The 13,709-nt window shown below is 37.2% G+C and overlaps 1 protein-coding gene across 3 annotated transcripts in view; it reads right to left on the reverse strand.

Moving 5' to 3' along the window:
- Positions 1 to 6,087: 6,087 nt before the first annotated feature.
- FAM161A (FAM161 centrosomal protein A) overlaps positions 6,088 to 13,709 on the reverse strand; it is a 24,183-nt gene continuing 16,561 nt past the window's right edge. For all 3 annotated transcript variants that reach the window (XM_036435459.2, XM_045580787.1, XM_045580788.1), the window contains 2 exons: positions 8,019 to 8,173; positions 6,088 to 7,566 (listed from right to left, as the gene is read on the reverse strand). In XM_036435459.2, coding sequence (XP_036291352.1) covers positions 7,431 to 7,566; positions 8,019 to 8,173 — 291 coding nt within the window. In that variant the 3' untranslated portion in view covers positions 6,088 to 7,430. The remainder of the gene's footprint in view (positions 7,567 to 8,018; positions 8,174 to 13,709) is intronic.

Genomic DNA, 13,709 nt, shown 5'->3' on the forward strand with positions numbered 1-13,709 from the left:
TTCTAGGACAAAAATCTGTGGTTTCCTTGAAGAAAACTATTGTTTTGTTTCTGAGTCAACTTAGAGCTTGAACTGATCCTGTCTTCCGTTTTGAAGGAAATATTCCTCAGAGTGTAAAGTGGGGCAGCTGAACCAGCAGAGGACTGTGATCCACATTTTATCATTAACTATTTGCATGTCGCTAGTATCCCCTCTGCAAAATGGAAGGGGTACTCTACCTGCCTCACAGGTTGGATGTGAGACTAAAATGTGAAAAACTACAGAGTTACATGAACAAAGTACTCTTACTTACATTTGCTGCTTTTAAACTCTCCTCCTTTCTTCTTTTTTAAAAACTTGTACTTACCTAATGGTCACAGAAGAAATGATGGTAGGCCTCAGGGAGCCTTCTGAGCTAGTCCAGCTCACCCAGTTGGTCTGAGATCAGAAACTGGGGAAGTTGGAGAGCAGTGGAACTAACAGCACAGCAACATGAAATGTTGGTTCAGAGTCTCCTTGCAAGAGAAAGAAAATCTGAGGCAGAATACAATTTCTCTCTACTCCCATAAGAATAAAACAGATTTACAAAATCTCATTATAACTATGGGAGAAAGAGAAGTTCTAAAAATTTCTTGATGAGCAAGGAATAACAAAGAAAATGAATTGTATAATACTCATTGTTAAAGATGTATATATTTATCCATAATGCCAATGATCTTCCTGTATTTAGTGGGCTGTTTTATATTAGCGAACATCTTTAATAAAACGTACTTTGGCTTTCTCCTGCCCCTATTTTGGTTCCTCTGTCTCCAAGTTTCTCATGAAATGTTTCCGCTCCTCAGCTACACATTCTCTTGGCATGGTTTTCAGGAACATAACTTTTAAGGATGGAGAAAAAAAATACTGTAACTTTCCCAATCCATTTGAGCATTATTATGGTGGCACTAAATAGCACATTTTCATAATAAAACATACAACTATTTTTATTAATAATGCAAGATTTAACAGAAATATTGTTATTTGTTTCAGAAGGGCTCTAATTTTAATTTCTTGTTTTGCATTTCTTTCCTCATATATAAATGCAGGGAATATTTTTCTTCTTGGAAAAAGTGAGCATTCTTCAAAGAGAACTAAAAGATTGACCTCAGTATACATGTTTAACATCACAGGCACATGTAGCTGGTGGAAATTCAAAAATGTCACTTCTTTCCAAAGTATGTTTAATGATGGGTTCGGTATATGTCTTGAATTAGATACTATGTTTTCTATGTTATATATTAAAAACAAACAAACTGAGATTTAAACAAGATAACACATGCCCAGCTAGCATGCTTCAGTGGTTTAATGTCAATCTATCAATCAGGTGTTCACAGTTCAATTCCCCATCAGAGCACATGCCCAGGTTACAGCCTCGATCCCCAGAGTGGGATGTGCAGGAGGCAGCTGATTAGTATTTCTCTCTCATCATTGATGTTTCCATCTCTCTCCCCCTTTTCCTCTGTGAAATCAATTTTTTAAAAAGATTAAAAAAGCAACAAGATAACACCTAGTCTGGAGGTTGGCAGTTACTAGTATTGATTCTGTGGCAGTTGCTAATATTAAAGATGTGGGAGTCAAAGTTTTTCAGATTTCCCTTGGCCTTTTCCTCATGATTATAAGATGGCTACTCTGGCTCTAAACATCACATTCAAGTTTCAGAAAGGAAGAAGGGAAAGAGAAAAGGCAAAGATCAAAAGGCCAAGCCAGCCAAGTGTTTCCCTTCTAAAGGCCTTTCCCTGAAAACTCTACTTACTTCTCTCTGGCCAGGATGGTCAATATAATTTGGAAAATAGTTTTTTTCTTCCAGTTGGGTATATTGCCACCTTCAGCAAAAGCAGGGGACTAGCCAAAACTGGTTTGGCTCAGTGGATAGAGCGTCGGCCTGAGGACTCAAGGGTCCTGGATTCGATTCCGGTCAAGGGCATGAACCTTGTTTGCAGGCACATCCCTAGTAGGGGATGTGCAAGAGGCAGCTGATCGATGATTCTCTCTCATTGATGTTTCTAACTCTCTATCCCTCTCTTCCTCTCTGTAAAAAATCAATATCAAAATTACAACTAAAATGCAAAACGGACACTATCCAGAACCATAGGAAAACTGGCTGAGTAGAAATTCTACAACTAGAAGGAAAGAGGAAAGCACATTGGGACTCAGAGGAGCTGCAAAAGACTGAGGTATGGAAATGTGTTTGGAGAAGATGGGCGGCTGACAGTACGGGTGGTTGAGTGTGCGGCTGACTTTCTAAAATGAGAAGGAGGTGGAAGCTCCCGACTGTGCTAAACTCTAGTCTCGGACAAGACTCTGGGAACCCAAACTCATTGGGGGGAATCTGGACTGTTAGGAAAAGAGAAAGCACACTGAGACTCAGGGGATCTGTGGAAGGCAGAGGTCCGGAGGCACACGCACGCACGCAGAGAGGATTGACTGCTGAGTGCGTGGCTGGCTTTCTAAAGCAGACGGGAGACAGAAGCTCCCAACTGCACTGAGCGAGTTTCTGGGAAACCAGACTCATTCGGGGAGAAACTGGACTGTCTGGCAGCGGGCGAAACTTGAGGATGGTTTTCTTTCAGAGGTGCTTGCAGCGATTACAGAGGGACACTGAGACCCAGGGGCTTCATAGAGCAGGGCTGATGGGAAGCTGAGGCTGTCTGTTTTGCCCTGAGACTCCACTCCATCCAAATTGAATACAGAGGCTTTTCCAAGTCTTCTCCCATAAGGGCGTCTCCAGCACAGAAGTTCTCTCAGCGTAGACACAGCTGATCCTCACAACCAATTGGCCTGGAGGTCAATTCCTCCCAGAGATACCTACAACAATCAATACTTAACTATAACAAGGCTGTGCACAAAGTCCACAAAGGGCTGAACCAAAAGGGTCTACTGGGGGAGGCTGAGCCACTCGGCCATATAGGACACCTACCACACAAAGCTACTCTACCAATTCAAGGAAGCAGCAAAAATACGGAGACAAAGAAACAGATCACAATTAAAGAAATGGATGAAAGTGTTTAAAACCATAGTTATAAGGTTTTTCAAGAATTTCCTAGAAAAGGCTGATAAATTTAGTGAGAGCCTCAATTATATGAAAAAGGACCAACTAAAAATTAAACATACACTGACTGATATAAAAAATAATATACAGAGATCCAACAGCAAACTAGAAGATCCCAAGAATCAAATCAAAGATTTGAAATACAAAGAAGCAAAAAAACACTCAACTGCAAAAGCAAAAAGAAAAAGGAATCCAAAAATTTGAAGATAGTGTAAGGAGCCTCTGGGACAACCTCAAATGTACAAACATCCATATTATGGGGTTGCCAGAAGAAGAGAAAGAGCAAGATACTGAAAACCTATTTGAAGAAATAATGACTGAAAACTTCCTCCACCTGGTGAAAGAAATAGACTTATAAGTCCAGGAAGCACACAGAACTCCAAACAAAAGGAATCCAAAGAGGACCACACCAAAATATATCATAATTAAAATGCCAAGATCAAAAGACAAAGAAAGAATATTAAAAGCAGCAAGAGAAAAACAATTAGCTACCTACAATATGATTGTCTGCTGATTTCTCAACAGAAACTATGCAGGCCAGAAGTGAGTGGCAAGAAATATTAAAAGTGATGAGTAGCAAGAACCTATAACCCAGATTACCCAGCAAATCTATCATTCAGAATTGAAGGTCAGATAAAGAGCTTCACAGATAAGAAAAAGCTAAAGTAGTTCATCACCACCAAACCAATATTATATAACATGCTGAAAGGTTTTCTTTAAGAAGAGGAAGACGAAAAAGGTAAAGATAAAAATTATGAACAACAAATACATATTAACAAGTGAATCTAAAAATCAAGTGAATAAAAAATCTGATGAACAGAATAAACTGGTGAATATAATAGAATTGGGCATAGAGAGGGAGTGGACTGACAATTCTTGGGGGGAAAGGGACGTAGGGGGTGCGGGAAGAGACTATACAAAAATCGTACACCTATGGATGAGGACAGTGCTGGGAAGGTAAGGGCAGAGGGTGGGGTGGGAACTGGGTAGAGGGGAGCTATGGGGGGAAAAAGAGGAACAATTGTAATAATCTGAATAATAAAGATTTATTAAATTAAAAATGAGATATATCACATGCCAACTTACCTTACATATATTGTGAAATTATTACAATAACTTTAGTTACTACCCATCATTTTATTAAAAAATTGGAGTTTTTTTTCTTTGTGATGAGAATTTTTAGGATATATTCTCTTATCAACTTTCAAATATCAATATATCATACAGCTATATTAACTATAGTCATATGTTGTACATCCCTAGTACTTATTCATCTTATAGCTAGAAGTCTGTACCTTTGACCACCTTCATTCAATTTTCCCACCCCCCATTTTTTTCTTTTTGTAACAACTAAGACTTCATGGTCTTTGGCAAGTCTGAAAATGAGTGAAGAGGCATTGGCACAGTAATTGTAACAATCAATGATCAATGATGGATAATAGCACAACAAATCATTAGACATTGTGTACTTCCCAATGGAAATGCACACCATGACCTATGAAGTATTCTTGCCAAAAACATGACATTTGAACAGAGAAACACATTAAATAACAAAATTCAGAGCAGGATACTCTACAGTACAAAAGACTGGTCCCTTCAAAGACAATACTGCAAGGAATAAAATATGTATTAAAAAGAGATTTAAGACATAACCAATGACACAGATACCAGGGGGTGAGGGCATGAGCGGGGGAAGGGTGAAAGTTATAGGGGAATAAGGACACATATGTACTAGTAATACCTTAATCAATAAAGAAAGAAAAAATAACATAACAAATAAAAAGACTCAAGAGACTTAGTAACCAACTGCAATGTTTGCATCCTGATTCAAATAAACTGTATAAAATGTATGTTTTCTTTAATATAAAGAAAAGATATAAGTATTTTTCTTGCTATCAGGATACTACAAATCAACGACTAGAAAGTAGCTTCCAACAAGACTAAAGCCTCATTTATTTTTTTCTTTAATATACACATTGAAAGGGGGGGAAACAAAAACTAAGTCTTCCACTGCCTATCCCAGAGGCAAATTCCATTACCATTTTTTTTTACATTACCATCTTTTCAGACTTGGATATAAGCATGCATATTATTCCTTGACTTTTTTTAAAAAATATATTTTATTGATTTCTTACAGAGAGGAAGGGAGAGAGATAAAGAGCTAGAAACGTCGATGAGAGAGAAACATTGGCCAGCTGCCTCCTGCACACCCCCTACCGGGGATGTGCCCACAACCGATGTACATGCCCTTGACCGGAATCGAACCTGGAACCTTTCAGTCCACAGACCGACTCTCTATCACTGAGCCAAACCGGTTTCGGCTATTCCTTGACTTTTGACAGTTATATACACAGATTTTATTTTTCTTCTCTTACTGTAAAATGCAACACACTAAAGAAATCTTTCAGTTGTCAATTTAACGGCTTTCTTAAAAAATGATTTTGCATAAAATGACTTGAAATTTCCAGTATCTTCTAAGTTTGGCTCTGTGTTTACCAAATCACTCTCTTCAAAAAATGGATCACATATTTTTCTAACAATATTTAAATCACTTTGTAGCTCATTTTTCTAAAGGTGCAGGATGTTAAGTGTTTCTTTAGGAATATTCTGTCCTCTGACACTGTCATTTGAATAGCCTAGTTTGCAGAGCTTTTCCACACATCTAATCCTTCCTATAGCCACTCAGGATAGGTACTATTCCCATTTTAATAGCTCCAAGAGCCCAAGGGCCCTTCCTTTACCTCTATAACTAATTTCCTAAGCCTATTTCTTCTAGGAATTATTTTCTACTTCTGTGATTTACCAAATAAATATTCTTTTACAAAAAAAAAAATTACAATTTGTGGATTGTGTTTCACAGGTTCTCAGTAAGTCGGAAAGGAAATGTTTTTAATCCCATGTGTATTTATTTTAAAGTAATTATAATTAAAAAACATATTCATACCTGAAATCTATATGTTCATGTTGACCAATATCACCCCAATAAATTTAATAAAAAAGAAAATAGAAACATATTCATCTACTTACTCATCCAAACCTTTATTAAGTACCTATGATATGCACAATCCTGTGCAAAATATTAAAGGAATACAAAGATGGATTTTAAAATTATTCCAACTCTCAAAAAGTTTACAATCTATGGTAGTGACAAATAGTTTAACACAAACTATAAAAAAAGGAATAGCAAATAATCATTTGCTCTTAATTAGGAAAAATCACCTTATTTCTTCATTTAAAGCATAAATTTCCAGTAGGTAAATACTGCTATTATATACCTTTATTAGTTAATCCTCCTTATAAGTTGATTATTTTTATAAAAGAAAATGTCTCACTCTATCACATCTTTATGACTGGTTTAAATTTTTATAACAAAAAATTTGCTTAGAGAGGAAAAATGATAGTCATAAAATCAAAATAACATCTTTCTCAAAAAGACAAAGGGTGTCTGCAATAATATGTAAAAAATTGAACACTCTGGTTTTATATTAAAGAGGGAAGCCTGAATTACTTTGGAGACTTGCCTTGGACAAGTTATTATGCACAATTTCATCTCATTTAAAACCAACTTGATATTTATTAAGATTATAATTCAGAATTCTATAATTATTTCTATCTGTCATAATACACAAGGTTAAAAAATAAGTATAAAAACTAATAATTTCTATGTAAAAAATAATTTAGAATAAAACTAGAGATAAAAAGAAAATTGACAATAGGGTAGATAATTTAATAATAAGTTTTCAGTGCAGAAATAAATGTAAATTTGCAAATACCTGTTTTTTCCCCTATATTTTATTACTTTAAAAAAATGATCCAGATTTTAAAAATAAAAAATAAAAATGGTTCAGATAAGAAACTTAATAGTAAAACAACTGTGAGGGTTCATTTTGTAAGATGTATTGCAGAGAAAAAGAATGGGCAAACAGCACAATTTTAAAATACCGTATGTATTGATTCATGCTTCCCAGAAAAAAATTTCCAAACAAATCACCAAAGGACAATACTTTTCTCTGCTCTCAATGCTAAGCCTTTTTTTTTTTCTACCAAAAATGATAACATAATAACTAATCAGTTTGTGACAGCTGTGATTCTCAACTGCTTTTTAAAAAATACAAGTAAGAGCAAAGTTGCAAACAGAGCACATGTAGCAATTTAAAAAACTGAATAGGCAAAGCCTTACTCTGACTAAATGACTAATCAGCTGGATTTGCCTTTTTGGCTACAGATAACTTTGCTAAAGAGCCCTGCACACATCAGAAGGACTCCTTCCCATCCATGTTCCTAACAAAATAAGCAAAGCTGCTAACACCGGATGCTGCAAGAATCAGCCCAGGCACAGAGAGGAGGCCCTGCTGGTTCTGTTTTATTCTTCAACAGATTTCTCTTCTCCACTTTCTTCTTCAGCTTCATTTTCCTTGCAAGAATCCTGGCTGTTGGTTTCAGTAAAATAATTTTCTTCCCCATTCTCTCTTTCTTCTATATTTTCTTCTTCATTAAAGCTAGAGGAAAAAATGTATCAATCTTTCAAAGGAAAAATGGTTTGGTTTAAAGGAAAACAAACCCTTTGCAATGTGTCTTCATGAAGTCAGTTTTCCTCAAGTGTATGAGCTCCAATTTATCAAGAAAATTCTATAAAAGTGCCAATTGGAAAGTAAATATTCCTCTGAGAACTAATTTATTTTAAAATTTGGTTTACTCTTTAAACTTCAATTGAAAGCGTGTTATTATATTCATTATTTATGCCAGTCAGAAATTATTCTGTTCAAAAACAAGATATTTCATCACCATGTAATATTTGAATGTCAAAAATATCAAAATATTAATGTTTTACAACAGTTAACATGTATTTCATTAGGTAAAGTTCCTTTTAAAATATAGAACAGAATTTTTACTTTCCTGCAGGTAAGAATCTTTTCAGAGGTATACCATTCAGACATTTTATATATGTTACCTTTCTTTATCTTCAGTGAAACTTTTCACCTCTTGATTGCTGAAGGACTCAAATATTTTTCCACTTTGGCCTTTCTTTGAAACAAACTCATCAGATATTCCTAGTGCTTTTAGGGTGTTAGAATAATGCTTTTCTGCTGCCATTCTTGCATTTTTCTATAGGAAAGACAAACCTTTTTAAATGAGAAAAGACTTCACCTTTCCATTAAAATGTATGTGTTAAAAGCTCCAGTGAAAATTAAACTCAGTAATCTCAGTTGGCTGAAAATACGCATCCTTTCTCACCAGCAATTCCATTCCTAGGTATATACCCAAAGAAACTTACATGTGCCCCACAAGATATGTATAAAAATGTTCAGAATAGTACTGTTTGGAACAACCCTATGCTGGAAACAACCCAAATATCAATAGTAGGATGGATAAATTGTAGTCTATTCATACAAAAGAATAAAATAAAGCAATTAAAATGAATGAAATCTAGTAATACACCACAACATGGATGGATCTCACAAATGTAATATTGAGCAAAAGAAACAAAATACAAGAGTATACACACACATACACACACACATACACACACATATGTATATTTACACTAATAAAAGAATAAGATTCAAATTGACCATACCTTTGTGGCACTCACCCACCAATCAGAAGTGAGCATGCAAATTAACCTGACAAATATGCTGGGCTAATTTGCATATACAGGCACCGAGTGTTCAGAGTGGTATGGGAAGGTGGAAAGGCGGCTCCGGCCAGAGCAAAGGCAGTGCCAACAGCCAGGGGCAGGAAGGCCAATATATATATATTTTTTTAATAAATATGTTTTATTGATTTTTTACAGAGAGGGAGAGGGATAGTTAGAAACATCTATGAGAAATATCATTTAGCTGCCTCTTGCGCACCCCCACTGGGGATGTGCCCACAACCAAGGCACATGCCCTTGACTGGAATCGAACCTGAGACCTTTCAGTCTGCAGGCCAACGCTCTATCCACTGATCCAAACCGGTTTTGGCAGGAAGGCCTATTCTTGCACAAATCTTCATGCATCAGGCCTCTAATATGTGTGTGTGTGTGTGTGTGTGTGTATGTGTGTATATGTGTGTGTGCGTGTGTGTGTATAGATATATACTCACATATATTATAACGTATGATTCATATACAAAAGGCCCACAGCAGACAGGCAAAACTAAAGTATATATAGGGATAAATCATAGATGGTAAACTGCAAAGAAAAACAAGGAAATGCCTATCTCAAAATTTAGAATGGTGGTTACCTCTAGGAGAGAGGGAGAGGGTTTGACCCAGGAGAGGCGCATTGGGTCTGAGATGTTGGCAGTGCTCTATTTGTTAACCTGGGTGGTGGCCACTTGAATTCTGATACAGAATTATTCTTTACACTGTGCCTGTTTTATGACTGCTTAGGGATATCTGGAAAAATCAGTAAGAAAATAAGTTCATATAAGGCCTAGCCACTTTGGCTCAGTGGATGGAGCATCAGCCCCTGGACTGAAAGGTCAGAAGCACATACTTGGTTGCACGCTTGATCCCCAGCCCTGTTTGGGGTGGATATAGGAGGCAACCGGTCCATGTCTCTTTCACATCAATGTTTCTCTCTGTTTCTCCCCCTCCCTTCCACTCTCTCTAAAGGTGAGGATTAACAAACAAAACAAAACAAAACAATAAGTTCATGTGATAGTTTTCAGAGGGTTTTTTATGTGCCTACTGTAATTTCTGCTTTTTATAAGCCATATCTCTACTCTGTCACAGATAATACAATCATCAGTGCTGTTAACTTTACTCTGTAGAGAAAGCGATACAGAAAACACACATACACACAAATTTAGAACTGGGTTCAAAAATCCAGAAAGGTACTTCCTGGCTTTGGGATCTGTGGGAATTATGATGACCCTCTCGTACTGGAAGTACCGTATTTTTCGGGCCATAAGACACACTTTTTTCCCCCGAGAAGTGGGGGGAAAAAGTCCCTGCGTCTTATGGTCCAAATATAGCCTACACATATACTTTTAAAAAAAAGTTTTTTTACTTGCCCGGCTCTGTGTGGTCTCTGTGTGCTTGCCCGGCTCTAAAATGGTTCTAAATGCTGCTGTTTACTTTACAGGGTTGATTACATGTGTTTATGACTGTGATGTTGGGTTTTAATGCACATAAAATATTTTAGGACACTATTTGTTTCAGAATCTTTTTTTCTTCATTTCCCTTCTCTAAAAACTGGTGCGTCTTATGGCCCGGTGCGTCTTATGGTCCGAAAAATACGGTAATTCGGCAGTTGTCACAGTTCCTGAGACCGCTGGCTTTTGGGAGCCACAAGATAACCGGGGTTCACACCAAGGCTTTGGCATTAGTCTGCTTTTAGCTCTTATGAGTGGATATGAGCTAGGGCCAAGAATTGCCATCTGGACCTCCAACAAAAGCAGAGTGACCAGAACGGCCCAATTCTAGTGGCACCCAGTCTCACCCCCCAATTTAACAAAGAAACCAAGATGTTCCCATCACCCTCACTGAGATTAAGTGGTTTGCTTAAGGTTCACAAGAATAGTAAGCAGCAGAACCAAGTCTCTTGCCCCTTTCCTGGGTCTCTTCTGCTCCACCATGCTGCTTTTATCTAAATGGTAGGGGTCCTCCTGGACTTTGAAGGAAGCCTAAAGCCTGGCTTCAGCAAAGCTATTGCCAGATATTTGCCCCATCCAGGTACTCCAGTTAATGAGGGATCATGGAGTCTAATGTTCATGGGAGAAATAAAAATAGTAAACACTGATTACAATGGGTAAAACTATCAGTAGAGCATTTTCTGACATCTGGAAAACTGAAAAAGAAACACTTTAACTGCTGCTACCGTGTTTCCCCCGAAAATAAGACATCCCCCGAAAATAAGACCTAGTGCATGGAAAGATAAGACATCCCCTGAAAATAAGACCTAGTGCAACTTTGGGAGAAAAAATTAATATAAGACACTATCTTATTTTCGGGGAAACAGGGTAAAATGCACCTAATCTGAGTGACACTCCAGAAAAGGAAGTGAACAAGCATCCAGAGGCTCTGAATGCCCACAGGCCAGCCTTGGGGGAACTGAAAGGCACGGGAAAGTACAAATGCATTAAGAATGGCATGTTCTGCCCCAGCTGTTTGGCTCAGTGGATAGAGCATCAGCCTGTGGACTGGAGGGTCCCAGGTTCAATTCCAGGTTGCAAGCTCCATCCCCAGTGTGCGGTGTGCATGAGGCAGCCAACCAATGATTCTCTCTCATCAATGATGTTTCTATCTCTCTTTTCCTCTCACAGATAAAATATTATTTGTAAAAAGAATGGCAAATTCTGATTTAAGCAAAATAGATTAAATACTAATCAAAGTTAGTGCTCATAAACCTTCACCTGAATCTGCTTTAGAATTCAATTTAACATCTATTCAGTTAGCAAGCTGTGATTTCCAAGAAACAGGATAACATGGTTTGTTCTGTACTGGATCATAGGCCGACTGTTGGGATAATTCAATAGCAGCAAGACCACAATTAACACTTACAAATGGGTAATGCTTAAAGTTGTGAGTGAATTTATTACATAACAGCTGTTAATTAGCACCAACAGTCACAGCAAAATAGACTGCAAGAAAAAAGTACTAATTTCTGTGAACAAAACCAAAGCAATGGTGAGCACTGCCAGTCATTCTGATAAGGAAATATCTTTTAATATTTTACATCAAGGTGAATAGTGTGTAATTGTTAATTAAAACATTTCCCCCTTGCATTTCACCATGCAAAAGAATTAAAATAAAGAGATAAAAGGAACAGTTATTAGCTTCACAATTGTTTATTTTACTATTAAACATCCTGTAAAAAAATTGTGTTTCATGAAACCAAAATAACAAGTGATGAAAGTTTGTTTATCAGCACCTAGATTGAATGAAAAAATGCTTATTTTTAAATAATTTTTATAACTAAGTTTATATTAATTCTTTCATTTATTTAATAATTACTAAGTACTCATTTTGTGACAAGCCCCCATAGAAGGTAGGGGGTATATATGAAAGTTATTTTGAGCAAAGGGAACAACATATGTGAGGGCCAAAAGTGATAGAAGAAATATCAGCTATGAAACTAACCTATGTTTTCAACATTTAAAATGTATTTATGAGTTTAATTTCATACTCATCACTTGTTTTGCCACATTTTCTCTTGTGCTTAGAAACAGTGGGGCAAAAGTGCTTGTTACTGTTGAGACTCATCACTAATTCATCAGGGTAATGCTCTCAGCCTGGGCTAATCCCAGAAAGAAAATGACAGGTCAATCTGGCTAATTTGATTATAACAGTTCAGTTTTGGTTCAACAAGTGTTTATTAACATCTTTTCTGTTTATGACGTTGTCCTAGGTGTCAGGATTATAAAGGTTTGATCACTCCCTTTAAAATTAACTAGTTGTCCAGCTGGCGTGGCTCAGTGGGTGAATATAGACCCATGAACCAGATCACAGTTGGATTCGATTTCTGGTAGAGGCAGGTTTGATCCCTAGTGTGGGGCATGCAGGAGACAGCAGATGAATGATTCTCTTTCATCACTGATGCTTCTATCTCTCTCCCCCTCTCATTTCTTTTTCTGAAATCAGTAAAAACATATTTAAAAAAAATAAAAAACAGACCAGCTCAGTGTTTGAGCGATGAACCAGAAGGTCCAGATTCATTCCCAGTCAGACTCATGCCTGGCGTGCAGGAGGCAGCAGATCAATGATTCTTATCATTGACATTTCTGTCTTTCTCTCCTTCTCCCTTCCTCTCTGAAATCAATACAAAAATATATTTGTAAAGTAACTAGCTGGAAGGAAGAAAGATCATTAAAATTTCCACACAGCATGGTAGGAGCAAAGAGAAAGGTATGCAAAGGGTAATAAAAGAACACGAAGGAAAGGGCACCAACTCAAGCAGAGGAAACAATGCAAGAAGTGATTTTACACTAAGACTTGAAAGAGTAGGAGGAAAGAAAGGAAAACGCTCTAAGGATATTCAGAAACATCATGAATAAAGATTTCAAGTTTGAAACTAGTAGTCTGGTATGGCCTGAGAGTAAAAAGAGTGTATAAAGTTCAACATGAGGGGGAGTACAGTGGTAGATTAACTAAAGAGGTTAACAGGGGTCAGGTCATAGAGGATTCTATATACTAGGGGTGTCGAACTCAATCAGAGAAGGGGCCAAAATCTAAAATCCAGCCTAAATCGCGGGCCAAATGGTTTACTGAACAGTCATAAACTGTCATTGTGATGGAAACGCAGCGGAGTGCAGTGATGACAGCGCGGTGCGGGCCACATTGCAAGGCCTGGCGGGACGGATTTGGCCCGCGGGCCTTGTGTTTGACACATGTGCTATATACCATGATACGGCGGTTTATCTTCTGAGAGAAAGCAGGACAGCTGTGTTGTGTTTGGAAGCAGATTAATTTGGGTTCCAATCCCAGTTCCATTATTTAATAACTACAAATTTTAATAGTTACTTGCCTTCTTTGAACTTCAGTTTCTTCCTCTGCAATATAGGACTAACAAGCTTGTAGCATTTTATTAAGAAGTCAATGACAAGACCTCTCGATACCATTCACTGGCAATGAGAACGAATGGCTTGGTGAATGCATGACTGCCACCATTATCAAGGGTTAACAACTACCTACCCAGGGTTAACATTTTTGCTA

The sequence above is a fragment of the Pipistrellus kuhlii genome, unplaced genomic scaffold, assembly GCF_014108245.1.
Source record: "Pipistrellus kuhlii isolate mPipKuh1 unplaced genomic scaffold, mPipKuh1.p scaffold_m20_p_13, whole genome shotgun sequence".
Lineage (NCBI taxonomy): Eukaryota > Metazoa > Chordata > Mammalia > Chiroptera > Vespertilionidae > Pipistrellus > Pipistrellus kuhlii.